This window comes from Xenopus laevis, chromosome 3L (genome assembly GCF_017654675.1).
Source record: "Xenopus laevis strain J_2021 chromosome 3L, Xenopus_laevis_v10.1, whole genome shotgun sequence".
NCBI classification, from domain to species: Eukaryota; Metazoa; Chordata; class Amphibia; order Anura; family Pipidae; genus Xenopus; species Xenopus laevis.
Genome location: NC_054375.1, coordinates 98,106,995 through 98,126,694, shown reverse-complemented (window position 1 = coordinate 98,126,694; position 19,700 = coordinate 98,106,995). Strand labels below are relative to the sequence as shown.

The 19,700-nt window shown below is 39.2% G+C and overlaps 1 protein-coding gene across 3 annotated transcripts; it reads left to right on the top strand.

The window, feature by feature from the left end:
- The first annotated feature begins 6,503 nt into the window (after positions 1-6,503).
- Positions 6,504-14,552, top strand: insyn1.L (inhibitory synaptic factor 1 L homeolog). 3 transcript variants are annotated; one of them, XM_018251168.2, is made up of 4 exons: positions 6,504-6,876; positions 7,315-7,476; positions 10,088-10,499; positions 12,243-14,146. In XM_018251168.2, exons 3-4 carry the CDS (start codon positions 10,344-10,346, stop codon positions 12,828-12,830), a joined length of 744 nt encoding a protein of 247 aa, XP_018106657.1. In that variant the 5' UTR covers positions 6,504-6,876; positions 7,315-7,476; positions 10,088-10,343; the 3' UTR covers positions 12,831-14,146. The 3 variants fall into 3 exon arrangements, with proteins under 3 accessions (XP_018106657.1, XP_018106659.1, NP_001088740.1); XM_018251170.2 differs by lacking the exons at positions 6,504-6,876; positions 7,315-7,476 and adding an exon at positions 7,504-7,637; NM_001095271.1 differs by lacking the exons at positions 6,504-6,876; positions 7,315-7,476 and having other exon boundaries at positions 10,284-10,499; positions 12,243-14,552.
- The last annotated feature ends 5,148 nt before the right edge of the window (positions 14,553-19,700 follow it).

Below are 19,700 nucleotides of genomic sequence, written 5' to 3'. Positions count from 1 at the left end.
CCATTGACAGATGCCCCTGTATAAGAGCTTCCACAGGGTTGCCATTTATTAGAATTATCTGCTGTGGATTAGCGATTGCATGTACATAACAAGAATCCTTTTCAGTAACTGAGAATAAGTATGTGCTGCCTGTATGTTCAGCTCCCACTGGTGTCACTGTGCTTACTCTCTTTCCTAGAGATGTCTTAGCAGGTACAGGGAACAGTTTTTGGAGCTGATCTGCATACTTTTGCAAAATGATTATGTTTTCCACAGTTATGGCAGAATAACCCTTTTGCTGGACAGTTTTCCTGGTAGGTATAAGGTCCACCACAATTATAGCAGGTTGCAGCAGATTTATGGGCTCAATGTTGTTTTGGTGTGATATTAGCTAAAGAGAATGACTGATCTAGAACACTGTAATTTTGCTCAATTATTTTAGCTTGATTCTCTGCAGCATTGTTAATGCAGTCTCTACAGTCTCTAGTAATTTAGATAATGTCATAGTGGGGTTGTCTCAGTTGAGTTGATGTGCACACCTGTATAAGATGCATGCAAATTTCCTTTCCCACATCTGCAAATTCACATGAGACAGCAAGATGTCTTAAAATCACACGATACTCATCAGTGCTTTCATTTGGTGACTGTTTTGTCTAAACTTGAAAGTCTCAAAAACTGGATTTTTATGCTGAGAAAAGTAGTTTGTTAGGGCTGTTTTCCATAAATCATAATCACTATCACCTCCTGTGCCAGGCAAAGTTATAAAGATATCATATACCTGCTCCCGGCATAATGTAATCACATGGCTTTCTTTCTGGCACTGTCAGTAATGTTTATGGCTTGGAGAAATATTTCAAATGCTTTAGTCACTTATTCCAGAGTTTGCTTGGGACTGGTGCACCTCAAAACAGGGAATGTTAGGCAGGCTGGCCATGCTGTGTGCTAGAATGCTGATAGTACTGTGGATTGTGAGTTGTTTTACAGTGATACCTGCAGATGGTATGAATCTAAGCTTCAACATGGCAGAATTCTATTTCAAAGAAAACAATGCAAAATGTAAAGATCCTAACCACTGAATGCCCTACTCTTCAAAGAAACCAGTCTGGCTTCTCCCTTGATAATAGTACAATGTGCAGACACATGGGCCGCAGTGGGTAGAATGTGGAAATGCACCTGAGATCAGTTATGTTAGATTTAGTTTAGTTCAGAATAAGAATAATGAATCATTTAGAATGGAAAGCAGGCAGACAGAAATATTTTTTTCACCAGATTGCAAGGGCATCTGCAACACATCTTGCACCTGTTAAATGGTGTGCAAGGGAATCTTGCACACCATTTAACAGTCCTTTCTATTGCTACAAACCTACTAGGCCTGTTCCCAGACAGTCAGCTCTACACAAGCCTCTCTCTCTAGGATTAATAAATTACCTTCATAGTGTAACTATGCTAACAGGCACCAAAAAAAAATTCAGAACCTTTTCTTCCTGTTAGGCATTATTCATCATCATCTTGCATCTGACTGTACCAGGCCTGGAAATCAACTTCTGGTATTCATAAGGTTGGGGGAAATTCTAGAAATGAATCCACAACCAGAAACCTAATCCCAAACCACATTATAGTTACCTGTTAATTAACAGGGATGACCACTCTTCTTTTTAAACCACACCTACTTTAAACCACACCCATATTACCACAAGAACTTAAGATCACGTCCACATTAATGGTGGTAGCACACAAAAAAACCAAATGGTTGGTGCTTACTGCAGAGATATCACTCATCACTCATATGTGAAAACTTACCCAGAACAAACCCTATGACACACACAGGGTCGCCATCAGGGGGGAACAGGGGGTACGGTGTCCCGGGTCTGGGCCTGAAGGGGGGCCCAGCAGTGCTGCACTTTCGAAAGAGCCGGGCCCCCGTTGACAGCGCCGAAGCCTGCGGCCATTTAGTGCACAGTCACAATCCACCCTTCTGTCTCTGGTATGTCAAACAGAATTTAGAACTTATTAAAGGGGAATTTTGCCCAAAACCTGTTTTTTGTGTAACACTATAGTAAACCCAAGACTCCCAAAGCCCCAAGCTTTGCTTATAATTGCCCAGGATAAAATTCTCAGGTGTGAGCCCTGGTATATGGTGAAGGCCAGGGCCGCCATCAGGGGGGGCAGAGGGTACAAGTGTCCCAGGCCTGAAGGGGGGCCGGCAGTGCTGCACTTTTGAAAGAGCCGGGCCCCCGTTGACAGCGCCGAAGCCATGCAGCCATTTCCAAAGTCCCGAACAGCCGAAATGCAGAAGTGCCGAACAGCCGAAGTCCCGAAGCGGGGAAAAGACACTAAGTCACGAAAGAAGGAGAATTCTACTGAACACCAATTTGTGTTTTTTTAATTTTTTTTAATCCCCTGGCCACCAATGTATTATTTTAATATTCTATTGGCCCCTGCCACCAATGTTTTTTTAAACAATATTGTTTGGGGCCCCAATTTTTTTTTAACTTGTAGGAGGGCCCTGACCACCAATTTTTTAAAAACTTTTAAGGGGGACCCTGGCTTCAGTGCTAAAAAAGGTAACCCCCCACACACACAAGTTATAAAAAGCTATTGATGGTCAGGGTCCCCCTTAAAAGTTTTTTAAAAATTGGTGGTCAGGGCCCCCCTTTGTCAAGCATGAATTTTTCCTTGTATTGTACTGGGAGGGTGCCGATCCCTCCATCACCGTGCACCAGGCGATCGGGTTTGTAGGCCAGGGTGTGTGAGCGGTGCCTCCGTTCTCCTATGCTCCATGTATGCCATACTCTGTCTATCCTATGCTCCCTGTGTGCAGGGTTGCCATTAGAAATCATGGGGCCCCGTACAACACAATTTTTGGGGCCCCCCTGAGCCCCAAAATACAGGAGTAGGGAAACATTCCAATTGATGACCATGGGGAAGGTAAAGCATACATGATGTACGCAATGGGAATGGTCCCAAATGAGGTTGGTGCATGCAGAATGATGTACACAAGGAGTAAGATAGTACAAATATAGGATCCTTATCTGGAAACCCGTTATCCAGAAGCTCTAAATTACAGAAAGATCATCTCCCATAGACTCCATTTTAATGAAATAATTCACATTTTTAAAAATGGTTGCCTTTTTTCTATAATAATAAACAGTATATCCCAACTAAGATATAATTAATCCTTATTGGAGGCATTTAATGTTTCAATTGTTTCTTAGTAGACTTAATGTGTTAAGATTCAAATTACAGAAAGACCCATTATCCGGAAAACCCCAGATCCAAAGCATTTCGAATAACAGATCCCATACCTGTAGAAAGAATAATGAGAAATAGGGAGTAGGTAAGCTAAGGAAAGGATACACACATAGGGGTCACATAAGTTTACATAATGATGGAGCAGAGTGCAGGGGTGTATTCACAATGATGGATAAAAGAGAGTAAGGTTGCATATGAAATAATGAACACAATGGTGTAAGAAAGCATATATTAAACTGGACACAAGACAGGGTGACTATATAAATATATAAATATGTAAAAACTGGTTAGCATACACAATGGATGCTGACTTGCTGAGGATGCTGAAGATGGTAGGACAGCATACAAAATTATGGCTTAAATGGGGTAGGGGAACATATGAAATGATGGGTAAAAGGGAGGGGTGTGTAGAATGAAAGACAAATGCAAAATGTAATGCTAAAGAAGCAAAATAATTGACACTCTGTGATTACCATTATTTATTACCCGTTCTTTATATTTATATAGTGGAAAAACATTTATTCAACACTTGAATTATTATATAGCATTCACATCAGTCCCTCCCCCAGTGGAGCTTACTATCTAAGGTTCCTATGACATTTACACACACTATGGTCAATTTAATCAAGAACCTACGTGTATGTTTTTGGAGTTTTAAAAGAAACCAGAGTACCTGGAGGAAACACACAGAAAGAACATACAAATGGTACAGATGATTCCAAGACAGAAGCGCAATCCTTGGAGCCACCATGCTGCATAATTATGGCATGTATTTTATGCTGATTATTACATGCTTCTAACAAAGGGGTTATATTTATACCGCAACATTTATCCAATTGTTTGTGTATTTTTCAATTGAATGCATTTGTGTTAGGCAGATGTAGATATATATTTCAGTTCTGTAGTACTATTTGTGCTTGTGTGTGTCCTTATCTCTGTCTGTCAGGTTGTACAGGGACCGGCAATATCTCATGGCAGCCCTACTGTGAAGTGTTTCTCACATCTATGGTAATAGAGCATAATGACCCTAAATAAAGCATTGGCTAAGCCTCCAGAGCTGTGGTACAGTAGTTATTAATGTTCTACCATCTGCACTCTGTGGGTCCTAAAAATCAATGCTGAAAACTATTTCATAGATCATTTAGGCCACACTTCCCCTTGCCATTTTGAGCCTCAGGGTTGGAAATGGATTTTTGTAAGGAGGATCTCAGTGGATATTTCTGTTTTTATATCATAGCTTATCCTTCTGTGTAAAGGGAATACATTATAAATTTGGTTGCAACATTGATGATATTGTTAATGTTTAATGAAAAATCATTCTCCTGGGAATCTTAGACAAGTTGTTAATGAGGCTGTTTCCCCCAGAGCAATGAGAGCAAACTGCTAGCAATGAGTTACTCTGTGACCTTCTTACTATGACAAAGGAACATTTATTATTATGTTACTGGTGCTAAAAAAAAAAACGGACACCAGCACATTTATAATAAGTCACCGAGAAAGACTGCCTTTAGGGGAGAACAAAGAGGACATTTTCACTTGACCCTCAGCTTTACAGGGTGCAGGAAAAATTCTTGGTAAACAAACAAATCACATAATATCCAATCCCCTACATCAGGGAAGTCATGTTTTAGCTGCTTCAGCTTGCAGTGTCCATCAAAAGTCGACTGCACCTCAGTAATTAGCTTGAACGCCACACTGTCCCTTGATACTAACCCTTCAGCATTTGACATTTATCATGAAATTGTGATAGGTTTGATAAATGGCAACAGGACTATCTACTCTGGTTTGGACATGCATTGTTTCATAGTATATAATTTATTATAAGATGACCTCACCTAATGCAAGTGGATAGAATCCCCTGATCTATAGCTCTCCATCTATTAGGGCAAGGGCAAACAGGCAGATTCGGGGAGATTTAGTCACCTGGCGACTAATCGCCTTTTCTTCTGGGCGACATTCTCCCCAAACTCCCCCTGCCTTCCTTCTGCAAAAATGAAAAATCCCTGCGACAATGCACTCACGGCATTTCGATTTCCAAAGTCGCCCTAAGTTTCCTCGTGAGCCAACTTCGGGTGACATCGGAAATCGAAGCGCCGTGAGTGCCATTGTCATTATAGCAGTCGGAAGGCAGTTCGGGGAGATTGTCGCCCCGAAGAAGAGGTGGTTAGTTGCCAGGCGACTAAATCTCCCCGAATCTGCCTGTGTCCCTGCCCTAAATACAAGTACAAACATTATACTATCAATAGTTAACCAAAAGACTGTCTTTAAAGCATGCATATGAAATCCACTAACAAAAAGGGCCAATTTAAATTAATCTTCATTAGTCCCTGGTTGATTAGACGGCTGGCACATACAATCAGTTAAAGAAATACAGCCTTATTTGAACCCTCCCCAGATGTTGTTAGGCTGCATCTACTGGCATGCTTTAAGCCCTGATTATGTTGAATCCAGAGATTTAAGGGGACCTGAGGTTAAGAAACTGGGATTTAAATGGTTAACAAACATGGGATTTAAATGGTTAACAAACATGGGATTTAAATGGTTAACAAACATAGCTGAGTTTATTATATACTTAATATTTTTAATGGCATTTTTAAAAACCCAATAAAATGGCTTTACTAGAAATATTATCACAACCACCATCATAATTGTAAAATAATATAACAAAGCAATTTAAATCCATGGGCCACATTTAAATGGAACCCATAAACATGGTATAGCGTTACAAAATAGTAAATGTAGGGCAATTTGTGGCCCCAAAACAACACTCCTATTTTTAATATTAGATAGGATCTGGTTGAAAAGTCCTTGATAGTGGAATGATCTGCTTTTCTCTTGTAGCCGGTGATCATTTCTTTATAAAGCACCAGAAAGTTATGCAGCTCTTTACATTTATTTATAAGGAACAGGGGTCTTACAATAATTTACAGAGGGTTACAGAGTAAAAAATAGCAAGAGCATACAATCTACAGGGGATAAGTTAAAGCAATTGTCTGTTGATTTAAGTGGGCCCACGAATGAAGTAGTGTTGTGCTGCAGGCTAGCAGTCAAGCGGTTAAAGAGGAAATGTTCTGCACTGTGTTTTAGGCCACTAGCAAGGGTAAGGGATTTTAGAGGAATTCCCTGCAGGCTTTAATGGGAAAAATCAATGTAAAGATGCTGTGCAAATCTCTGTGAGCCCTGGGTGTTTTGCAGGATGGGAGGGTTAATTGGTAATGGTGTGCAAGTCTCTAGCTCAGAGAATATTAACCAACATTCAGTATCACTCCCTCCCACTTCTCCACTAACCCTCCCTTCCCTCTCCTCCCTCTTAGGCTGAGCTGGGGCACATATTCAGCTCACTGTGCTTTGCAAGGGGCGACATTGGGTGACATAGCTGTGTATCCACCTCAAGAGAAATAGAAGGAAGAGGGGCGACACTTATCATAAAACAGCTTTGGAGACATAGAAGGAGAAAGGGTGAGAGAAGGAGGAATGTCGCAGAGAGCGGAAGCATCCTGCACTGATTCAACTGTGTTACAGCATCAGCACCAGAGCAGGGGCGATGAGGCCTGAACTGTGTGTGTGTTCCCATCCACCTGAGGGGAGAGAGAGACAAATGCAGAACAGAGGGGATACAGGCCCTCTAACACCGGCATGGTGAAGGTAAGCAAATTGCAAAGGAGACTTAAGATATATAGGGATTGGAAGACTAAAAGAGATGCTAATTTAAGGAAACAGAAGGGAAACAAAAATAAAGTAGATAGATAAAAATCTATGAAAACAGTAGAAAAATGAGCTCACACAGAATCAGTGTAAAGTGGCAAATGGAAAGAGAAGAGGGAATAGGGAATAGAAAAGAACAGAAGCGATGGGGCAAATTAGTGGCTGGGGGAGGGGAAGAAATGCAAGCAATAGAGGGAGAGAGAAAGCATGGGAAGAGAACAACAAGACATGAGGATGGACTGGAAGAAACAGAGGAAATAGAAATGGAAGGCAGCACAGAATGAAATATAGGAAAGTACAACATTTGTAATAATGAAGAGGTAACTCACAATTTTAAATTTTTTTTTTCCTTTTTTCCTGCATGATGTCTGGATCCAGTAACGCAGGGGAGCAGCTGTTCTATCGGAGGCCTTGTGAGGAATAGCCATCCCTATCAGTGACATGATTGCATTTACCCTTGAGGGAAAAGAAAACCAGACAAGAAGAAATTAGTATGGTCAGCCAAATAAATATAAAGGGCTCAACTGCTATTATTGCCAGGTGAGGCAAAGGGGAGGTTACCACTGAAACTTGAACTACAAGAGTCAATGGGATTGAAAATGGGAGGGAGGCAATACATGGAGTGCAGTACACCCAACCCAAAGTACCAATAACTAGACATCTAGTCAAGCAGTAGAATAATCATCTGAGAAGAACTACAGGTATTTTATTTATTCTTTTTATTTTCTTATAGTGCGAACTGCTAATTATCTTTCTAAGAACCTAACTTTACTCTTCTCAGGGATGTGCTCCATTAACATATTAGGGATAAATTGGACTACTGCATAGTCAGACAGAATTACATTAAACCTGTATAGAAGAATGTAAGGTTGAATACAGCATGCATTTTTCTGTGCAGTTTTGCATGTGGTCTGTCAAGGAAAGCTACATAAGCAAAATAAGGAACATGAGGCTTCCTAAATTTTCAAATTAACCTAATATATACACAGATATTAAAACCTTTAGATACATCTACAGTTCCTTCATTTCACAGAAGAGTCCGTTCTGCTCCTCTGTGTTATTTCATATTAATACTCTGCTTAAACAACAGACTATATATATATATATATATATATATATATATATATATATATATATATATATATATATATATATTATATATATATATATATGAATTGTAAGCTCTGGGGAGCAATGTCTCTTTGCTGCAGTGGCCTGAATTCAACGCATCTAGAATGTATTTCATTCTCTCATATGTTATTTATTGAATTAACCCTTCTGCATGTCTGTTTAATTATATTAAGTTCCTCTATGCATATGGCACATATATAAACACACATAGATGCAGGTTCACATACCCTAAATTTCAGGTGCTTTGAGTCCCTGCCCCACAGAGCACTTAATCGATTTTGCAGTGACTGTCAAATAACTGATTTGCTTTTATTCATAAAACCTTACTTGCACACTTATCCTAAAACTCTGCACAGCATTTCCCTACCATTTTCCTAGCTGCTCTATTAAATATTCTCTTTGATAATTTAAATGTACTTACTAATATCTCAATATATATATGTATTTCTATACCAATGGTGCTATATATTCCTTTTGCCCTACCTATATTATGCTATACAAAATTAAATGAGTCCATGCTTTTATATAGAAAATGAACGGCTGGATAACGGAAGCAGAAGTATGTAGTCTAAAGAGCAAAGTGGAATAAGAGAATAATTTTCAATAATTAGTATATTAAAATCTTGTAGTTCTACTTTGGCCACCTAAAATGCTTGTTATGGCATGTCTATAGGCATATGTAGGTGTCTATGAGCTCTGCTTTTCTCAATTATTACTCTCTCCATTAAAATTGTGTTGCTCTTAGTCCATCTTTGCCCCCTCTTTATAAAAATGGTCCCATATAACTAACACATCTAACTAATTGTTATGGAGCCAGCCAGTAACCCAGAACCTTTGAGCAATGTATCCTTATAACTTAACCATATCTTGCTATTTCTATTGTTTGTCCACTACAACAACTTGAAGGCCAAACATGCCAGTTCTATTTAATGAGAAGTTGGATTGCTCACAATATACTATCAATAATTAGAGCATGCATAATCCAGTAACATAAAGGGCCAATTTAAGTTCATCTTTATTAGTCCCTGGTTGATCAGATGGGTGGTGCATACAATCAGTTAAAGAAATGCAGCATTATTTGAACCCTAAGCCTTGGGTCCCCAGATGATGTTGGCCTGCATCTACCAGCATGCTTTACACGATTATGTTGAATCCAGAAATATATGTGGGGACTTGAGGTTAAGAAATTGGGACTTAAATGGTTACCAAGCATAGCTGAGTTTATTATATACTTAATATGTTTAATGGCATTTTTAAATACAATAAATTACTAGAAAAAAATAAATATAAAGCATCTATTCAACACCTTATATTATTTAAGTTTTTAAAAGAAGTAAATTTTAGCTTAATTTTAATATACTGTATGAGTGGTCATTTTGCAAAATGTCTCATTCAATAGTGAGCCTGCATTTCTGATCTATTGGTCCTGTGCATGTTACATGACAACAAGGTGACATTGTGCAAGGCATGGCCAAGCTGTTTCCCTTCAGCTGCTGATGAATTACGTTGTACAACTCCCATAATGGCTACTGCAGGACACAGAGACTTTTCTTGTCTGGAAGCTACAGTATATGTACCCATTCTCTAGGTCTCATACCCAATTCCCTGGTTGGTATGATATCTGTGGCTTTATTCATACACACACATTACTATGGACACACCCATTAATAAGCATTTAAACTGTAGAGAAGGTGCTTTAACTCTCATCATACATGAGTGTCAGAACTGTAAAATTATATTTTTCTGATCTTATAATATAGAGAATAAAGTACTTTCATTTAAAATTCATAGAGGAGTTCCAGGACTCTATAAAGGTGCAAGGCCAAAGGCTGAGGGGACTTCTAATATCTTTATGTTTCACAACAGGAAATATCGTATTATTTTAAAAGTGAGGTGTGATTCAAATGACATCACCAACCACCGATTATAACTGATGACATCACATATTTACAGAATATTCATGTTTCTCATATATTATAAAAATTTTATTTACGGGACTTTTATTATTTTTTATGTATAGGTTGTAATCCACAAATAATCCAAGATCTACTTTCCTGCCAAACAAAGACTTTCTTCACATATACAATCCACCAAAGAGGCAGAGACTGTGAGATTTTATAAAAACTTTAAATCCCTCTTAAAGAGGGCTGGGACGAGTCGGCTGCAGCTGTGAACAGGGAGGGGGTACAGGGGCATAGGGGGTGCAGACGTTAAGATGCAGATCTCCCCCCAGTGGAGAGTCGCTGCAGAGGAGGCTGGAGGCCTCTCTCTGAATCATGTGCTCTCGGGGGGTGGGGAGGACAACGGAGCAGGGGATACGCATTGGCAGAGCTGGAGAGAGGGAGAGAATCCGAGGGAGAGTCCGTGCTGTCATTGGTCAGTTAGAAGGAATCTTACGGGATCTCAAGGAAGTTGCCAAAGAGCTGAAAGAGGTAAGAATCTGGTGCAAACCCCAGCAACTTGACTGGTCGGTTGTATATTTCATAGAAGCCGATGCTACAGGTCTGACTATGAATCGGTTCTGATGTGGAATGCACTGGGTTTTTGATATTGCTATGAATAACATGAATAGGAGATAATTACTTATCAGCCGTGTATTGTGAATTCTGTATTGTATATCTACTGTATATATTTTTGGTTCTGAAGGTCAGACAACTGATAGTGGCCCAGAACATGTGTTGTTAATCAGCAGAAAAGAAGATGGGGTCTACTAGGGTCACTTTTGGAGGCACAAATCTTAAGTTTAAAATCTGCATTGGCTTTGGACTGGTTCAAAGCCCAACCATTGTTGGGATTTGGTTCCAATTTAAAAAGCAAGTAAAGGTATTACTTCATCAGGCAGCAGTACCTGCAAAGTGGTGGCCACCTCCCCTTCAGTCCTCCCATAATAAATGCAGCTATGACGTAAAAACTGCCAGAAGTGTGTTCCAGTCACCATATTACTTATCATGCTTGCACCCACATTTACCATCTTAGATGTCATTTTTATACAATAGTAAAAAAAATTGAATCACAACTTCTTATTAATGCAATCTAAGTAACAGTTAGTAACTCTTAGACTGTCACTTAAAATTCTACTTTAAACTGTATTGTTTTATTTGCTACTGGTTATGCTTTTATTTTGTCACTCCTGACCCACAGGAGATGACATACACATTATTATTCCATTAATGCAAATGCCATCATTATTATTCCACTTGAAATCACCTTCATCACAGCTAGGTTCCAAGGAAATCACATAATTAGCAACATCATTTTATTATGTCATGCTTATAATATAAGCATCTGCATTCCAGGGAATGTCCAAACTCATTATCCTCATTTTCTCATTGGATGTTCTCATTATCTTCATGTTACTGACCCCATTAAATCCTCCCTATTGACCAAATCGTTATCATCTGGTCTTCCGATTCATTTTCATCCCACTTACCCTATTATTATAATGCCATTAGTTGCTCATATATAGTATTGTGACAGTGTCCCGATTCCAAGTCCTATATTTCTCATCCCATTTCATCCCATCTCACAAAGCTTATGTATGCATGTACATTATCATTTGTTCCTATAGAAGCACCATAAAACTATAAGCTCAGGTCCATTTATGGAGACTACAATCACATCAATTAAAATACAGTATGTGCAGAGACAGTGTCGGACTGGCCCACCTGGATACCAGAAAAACTCCAGGTCAGTGGGCCTCTTGCTTCTAACCATTTGGCCTATTTCATGGTCATTTCCTATTTCTTTATGGGAACAAAGATGTTTAATAATGGAATAGAGTATAGTATGTAGAGAAAAAAAAACTAGGAGAATAAAGAGGTTGAGTGAGGAGAAGAAGTATGATCATTTGGAAACTGGGCCCTCAGCCTAAGGTTTTCTGGTGGGCCCCTGGCATCCCAGTCCGACACTGTGCAGAGATGTTACTATGCTCGTTGAGTTTAGGTATGACATTTTTAAAATAAGCGACATGACTTCTTCCCATTGACATGTAGAGCTGTGCCAGTTTTGCAAATGGTAGCTTGAAATAAACCAAATATGGGGGAATAAAACTAATTATTTATTTTTATTTCTAGTATTTTCTAAATTTTTAGGATACAGCCTTTTAGAATAATACATCCTCTCATTTTTATAGAGAATTCTATAGAAGAACGGATACTTACATGTGTTTGTTGTAGGTTGTGGAGCAGATAGACAGACTTACCTCGGACTTTGAATTTGAGCTGGACACTGATGATTGGACCCCAGGAACTGTAAGCAGTACATCTAGCAGTGAAAAGGGTGGTCCTCTCTGTGACCTGGGACCTCTGGACTTTCTCAGCTCAGACAGCTGGGAATTCTGCTCCTTCCTGGAAGCTTCAACACCCTCAGATTCTGGGGATGGATCAGATCGTCCCCCTGACTTCAGACTGCTCAATGGAGGAGTCACCCCTAATGGGCCAGATTCTTCTAGTGAGGAGATTCCTATTGCACAACAGAAACCCCCACCATCAAAAAATTCAGGCTCCAGGGACAGAGTGAGGTTCAGTGACAAAGTTTTGTACCATGCACTCTGTTGTGATGACAGTGAAGATCCTCCTTATGGTCAGGAGACTCCACGGGATCCCCCTAGGGCAACTGCTCCTTGTGCTGTGATGAAAAGCAAGCCTGGAGGGCTTACTGGAGTCAGGAAGGGAACTAGAAACTGCAGTACCCAGACTGTGTGTGACAAGAGCACTCAAACTGTTCTTCCTTATGTGCCAAAAAAAGGGAAAGATAAACTCTAGCAGAAGTTAAGTTGGGACTGAACGAAGCATAAGGTGGAGAGAGAACAGGTGAAAAAAATTATGAAATTGAGAAATTAAGGGAGATAAATGTAAGGCGTGGGAATCAAAATGGAAAAAAAGAGTAACAGATAATTCAAAAATTAGGTTTTTGAATTGTGGGTGTGAATGATTCTAGAGGAGAGGATGAAGTGATAGAAAGATATGAAATGAGCTTTAGTTAGGCACTAGACATGACTACTTTACGGGCAATACATGGTGCACTTTTTAACCTTTCTAGTGAACTGCTGAGGGGATGGAAGAGTGGGACCAATATAACCCCACTGTGAACTAACATCCCAGCACCCTGCTGTGACCTCATAACCCCTGCTGAGACCTCACATGTTTTTGTCCCCATGCCAGCAAAATACTCACTGCACATCTATATTAGTAAAAGAAAAAAAATTAAAATGTAAATATTGTTCATAAATATTTATCTATCTATATACAGGATGGTCGAGTATCTTTACCTTTACTGTTGGAAAATTAATGGCCTCTGGTAACAAGCCCTTGCAGATCCTGGGTTCTCCGTTAATATAAATATATATAGGGTGCCTTTAGCGTAATATATTCTAAATAAACAAGTGAATATTATGGGGCAAAAATAAAATAAGGCTGCTGTTTGTATGCGGTGTTCTCTGATTAGAAACTGTATTTAAGGTGCTTTGACAATGGAATGTCATTTGTCAATTCATTATTATAGGGTATGATTAGAACGGGTTTGTATTGATGTTAAAGTCTACAAAATGGGAAACACTAAGGTAGATAAACATCACTGGCTAAACTAAAAACACTACTTTATTATAGGGCAAGATCTCACATAGACAGTAAATGAATCAGAAAAAGCCAGATCCACAGACATAAAACAACCAGCCTATTAGATACAAGTTAGACAATAACCTTTAGAAAATGGTTAATTAAAAGGATTTGTATCATTGTCCGCCTCTATATCAAGAGCTACAGTATGAGTTAATAGAGCCAGGTAACGAGCAACAAATTTGAGTGATAAGACCATCAGCCTGATAATGACAACCCATTAAAAGTCCACTGACATCTATATTAAAAAATATAATATGAATTGACAAAACATTTGTATTCTGTGCAAGTAAAAAAAAATACTGCTGCAGCATTTTGGTTTTATTGCAGAGTGCTTGCTATCAATTCTAATGTGTTCTCCCATAGCCTAAAAACAAAGCCCTGCAGAGGCTACAGTTTTATAAAGGATCTCTGCCCAATAACATGTATTTCTAAACAGCTTTCCAATAAACAGTGGTTTTAAAGTTATTTGTAAATGTAATTGCAAATGAAAGCAGTATTGGTGTATCCCTTTCTGTCATGTGATTCTAACTCCAAAGTCAGATTTCTTCCAGCTTTGGTAATCAACTGGATTATGCTACTTTGTTTGAGGAGTCAGAACCAGCAACTATAAAATCACTGACAAGCTGCTGACAATGATATTTTCTTGCAATAATCATGACGTTCCAGAAAGTCGAGAAATCAAGTTTTGGGGTTGTTGCTGCAAATGTAGTATGTCATTGTGAAGGGCTAGTTGGGACAGTGTTTTGAACTCTAGTCATTTGCTGAATTGATATTTTGTAAATTATAACTACAAAAAAAAAGGAATGCTATGTGTAAAGCTCATCATGTTCAATCTCCTGGGACGAAAAATATCCAATTTTACAGAGACAATGTGTCCTAGTATGATTCATACATTATTGATTGTACTGCTCCCTCATAATTAGTAAAAGAAGGAAGGAAAAGGGTAAAAATAAATAAATTAATATGAGATATAAAGCTGAAGGGAAAGAGATGTAAGAAAACTAATAAAATCAGAACCATCGGCCAAATGCTTCATTCCAAAATAGTGTATTCAGACCATGCAACCCTAGTTTTTAGATTTTTTTTAAAGTAAGTTAAACTCCCACATAACAGGTTAAACATCCCACACCAAGGCTTGGCCTCGACCAGTTAGGATTGAGAAACTAAGAAAATATAGAATGGCTATGTTTAAAATACACCAAAATATTCACAACATGAAAAGTGTCCAGACAAATTTTATAGCAAGATTTTACAGAGATAGGAGTTTACAGGTTTATAGTAATTTCTACACTGCTTTGAACCTTATAGTAATTTCTGCCATGAGGCAAACTGAGAAATGTACCTGAGCTGGCACTTAAGCAAAGGTTAAGCAAGGAATTTCCTTTTTATAACCAGAATGTCGGCTCTTCAGAAAGCACCCTAGTTTGCAGTGCCAGATTTACATATATTTAAAGGGGAACTAAAGTCGAAAATAGAATAAGGCTAGAAATGCTGTATTTTGTATACTAAATATAAACACGAACTTACTGCACCAGAAGCCTAATTAAACAAATGATTTATGTTTTCATAGTTGGCCGCAGGGGGCTGTCATCTTGTAACTTTGTTAAACATCTTTGCAAGACCAATGCTCAGTGTGGTCTGGGCGTCTGTTGGGAGGTTAAGCTTAGGGATCGTCATAAATGTTTAAAACAGCACAAGTCAAATAATATCTGCTATAGAAGCCTATACAGCAAGACTGATCAGTAATCAAAATATGCCGACTGCACTGGGTTTACGGATGCAAATCTCTACACAGTTGTCGGCTGCTTTATAGGAAAACAAACAAAGCTGCTCGATGTCAGGGAAGTAAGGTGGGGGGGGCTCCCCACTGCCACTGGAAAGTATGATCGTTTCCCTGCAAAGCAGTTAGGGACTGTCTGAAGTTTCCTATCTGCAGCTGTCAGAGCAAGTAAAACGAAGGAGGAATTTCACTGCATACAGTCCGGTTTCTTATAAAAGCAGTACACATTTTTTAATTAAAGTATATTGGAGATAGATTCCTTTTCATTAAAAAAAGTAAAAATGGAGTTTCATTTTTTGCCTTTACATCCTCTTTAAGATTGGCGCATGAGAAATTTGAAGAACTATTAAATCTCCTGTTTCCACAGTGCTTAGGATCCAATGTGGGTGTGGCTGGGCGGCATGCCGCCCCTAAAATCCTGCCGTCCTAGGCAGGATTCCCACAAATCAGAGCCTGCCAGTTTGTGTGTTCTCCCTGATATAAGTTTGTCTTTTGATACTTACATGGTTTGTTTATCTGAGAAAAGAATACTATATACACAAATAGTATTAGCCAGCTAAAATATTGTAAAGCTAAGCAATGGCAGTAGCCAGTCTGTAGCCCAGTGGTTATGGGTCCCATATAGACAGGGTCGCACTGAAACATTGGGGCCCATCAGAGTTGCAAAATGAAGGGCCCTCCTGGCAGTCCCCAGGGGCCCCCTCCCAACCTCCAAAATGGCACCATGGACACTGCACCGCATGCATGTGCGAAAGGCGTCAGCAGGTCAAAATGGTATTTGTCACTTAGCAGCTGAATAGCTGACTGGTACAGAAGGATGTGTGGAGTAGTGGGGATGACAATCATGTATTCTGTTGTGAAATCATTACTAGATGGGACTTGCAACGGTTTTCTTGTAAATCACAATGAAAGGATGATGATGGCTAGTTTGTTTGTAACCATTTGTGCAAATTATGAGAATTCAGCATGAGTCTTGCTATGCGGCTGCCTAGTTCAAGAATTGCAGTGGGTTATTGTTTTACAAGTAATCTGGGATGATGAAAGGGTATTATTTGAAACCTAGTCATTTCCTCTGTATTGAAAACATTGGGTCTCCCTAAAGACAAACTTGTTTTTGCAAGTAGGAAGGAGACTTTAACATCCATGGAACAAGTGTGTGACGTTTGACCTCCTTAGCTAGTTAGATACCAAGGCTCCATGTGTTTCAGTGGTGCCAGCTATCATTGTTGGATATGGTTAGTTTGCATTGTCTAATCTCATTAGATGCATATTAAGCAAAGGACAACAAGGACATGAGGTTTTTCAGCACCAATTTTAATATTTATTTTGCAATGTCAAGAAGTAGATCAGGAATTTTTAAAGGCTCCTCAAGAACATTAAACTGATGCTAATCTCTGTGTTCTTAGCAGGAATATTTAGTAATATTTTATGTCACTTGGCTAGCTTGGTCCAGAATATGTTTTTTAAGGTAGCCTGTCATTTCCTTTTATGTGATTTCAAGCAATTGGGCTCTTTTACAACCTCTGTGGAGTAAAATGAGTGCAGAATTCTGCTCATTAAAATATCATACACAGTGAACTTGTGTCTACATGAGCTCAGCTATACATTTTCTACATGTGCCTATTTTGGTGCATGAGGAGAGGGTTCAGATAGCAAAAGGGAGACTTGTCCTTATCTACTGCCTTGACCTGTATAGTAACAGTGCTCCCATGGGGGCAAATTTACTTACTTACCTTCGAAGTTGCGCCAGCGTTGGCTTCGCCACACTTCGCTAGGAGATGTTTCGCCAGGGCGCCGCTAATTCACTAAAATCCGAAGTTGCGCTCAGGGGGACTAAAGGTAGCAAAGTTGCGGTAGAGTTAATTCATCAAGCAAAGTGAAGTTACGATAGCAATGCCTAATTTGCATACGGCACCAAGTTAACGTACAATGGACGTATATGTAGCAGCAAATACATTACACTACACAAGTCTGGGAAAGCTTCATAAAATAAAATAGAGTTGTTATTTTGCCCTATACATGTGCCCACTGTATAGTTTAGGTGCCATATGTTAGGAAATGTAGGGGGGAAGGAGAGTATCCCCAAAAAAATTAAGATCTTTTTCAGCCTATCAGCCTTAAAAAAGTAAAAGACGCCAGCGTTTTTTGGGACTTAGAAAAAATTTAAACTTTTTTTGAAGCAAGCCCTATCTACTCTATCCCCCTATGACTACGTGTGGAGACACATGAAACACGTTGGGTGTTATCGATGTGAAATAAAGACTTTCTTTTTTATCTTACGGTGCGTCTGAGGGTTTTTTGGAGTGCGTGCCTATGGTGGAGTCGAGTGAAGTATTTCCCCCTAAGCTACGGGTTTGGGGCGCAGCACCCAGCGTCAGACGACAAGCGGTGAGTGCTTCTGATGTTTACAGACTGTACTTGATTGCGCGATGGGTTCGGGGTAGTGACACCCGAACCACAGCGCTGGCTTGGTGAGTGCTTGAGAAATAGTGTCTAAAAATAGCTGTAACTATAACAATATGTTGTAGCAACCGAGCCATTAATAAATCAATTGAATAAGCTTGTAGCACCTGTAGATTGTTAATTAGACTATCTACTCTATTGCACTTCGTCTGGTCTGATGTGGCGTCTGTGTAACGTTCAGTAAAATGCACAAATTAGTGAATTAGCGTAGTTACGTCCCTTTGTCATAGCGCAACTTCGTAAGGGTGCTAGAGTAGGTCCATTTCGCTAGCGAATTTACGCCAGTGCCCATTAGTAAATCGGCGAAGTAAATGACATCACGCTGGCGAATTTTCGCTAGCGTTAGCCACTTCACCTTTTAGTAAATTTGCCCCTTAGTGTATTGTACCTATAGGCTCTTCATGTTGTGCCAACTGAATCACATACAATTAAAGGGTGTGTAAGAGCATTTTCTACCTACCACCTTTTCACCCATTTGTGTACAAACCTCTGTGCCTCTGTTATCTGGTACAAAAGCGAATAATCAATTCCAAATTATTTTTGGCTTTTTAACATCTTGGCAATTTCTTGGCAGGGTATTTGTGATCCTTCACCACATATCACATATATTTACCTGAGCAATATGAAGACAAACACAGATTTTCTTATATTTGTTTGCTTGGTGAGAGTTTGGGTATTGATTTAGCCATAATTTAAGATATTTTGCAGGGGTTTTAGAGGGCAGGTTTAAATACAGTGTCAGTGCACTTCATTGTACCATTGTTCCTAGCATCAGCTTGTATAGGCATGAGAGAAGAATAAGGCCAATACTCCTGTACAGACCCAGTACAACTCTCATGCACAGAAAAGGCACTGCCAACCAGTGGGCTCCCTCTGTGCCCAATTAATGTGCACATTACTGCATCATACTACAGACCTAACAAGCAGAATGTAAAAAAGGAGGTTTATGTAAATGTAACTGGGATACAGTGGGAGAATACAGTGTTTTATTATCATTGGAAAGTTCTTGAGAGCTGACAGACCAGTATGTACATGGGTAATGTATCCTAGGAACAGATGTGCAATGCAAGTGAACAAGGACACTGGCACAGGCATTAATGAAAGTGCTTTGGCATATGCACTGTGGTTGTATGAGGGGGAAACCAACAATTGTGGAGTGGGGGCTGTGTATTATAATGTGCATATAATGAATGTTATTAGCAAACAATGCATCTATGGGATGCAGTTATTTTTTAACCACACATACAAGGCAGTGAGCTCTCCGAATGCATTCTCAAATGCAATGCTGTCTATAGTACTCAGCTCTGTGTGGAACTCCAAACTGTACTAAATGCGACAAAAAAGGGGTTAAAATAAACTAGTGTGAAAAACAGGTAATGAGCAGAATACAGAATCCATCCCCCACTGCAGCACATATATACTGTATAGTACTGTACATATATATGCAATTCCCACATAATGATTCTTTCCATTTTTCTAGTCACTTAGTCACTCGCTGCTAAACATAAAATTTTAATAACTTTAATCATTTTTAAATTTCTACCTTGCAAGGGACTTATCTTAACAACCGACCAGTGCTGATTTAATCATTGCGGAAAGTCCTCCTGAAAGTACAGTTCACATGGACATGCAGGCAGTGTGAAAACAAATGGAAGGTAAACTTGTGATCAGACAAAAATGATTGCAGAGGGGCTAACGTTACACAGGTTGAAGTTGTATAGAAGTGGGCTAAGTCTCACCACAGTTATTCTCATTGTTATAATTCTGAAATA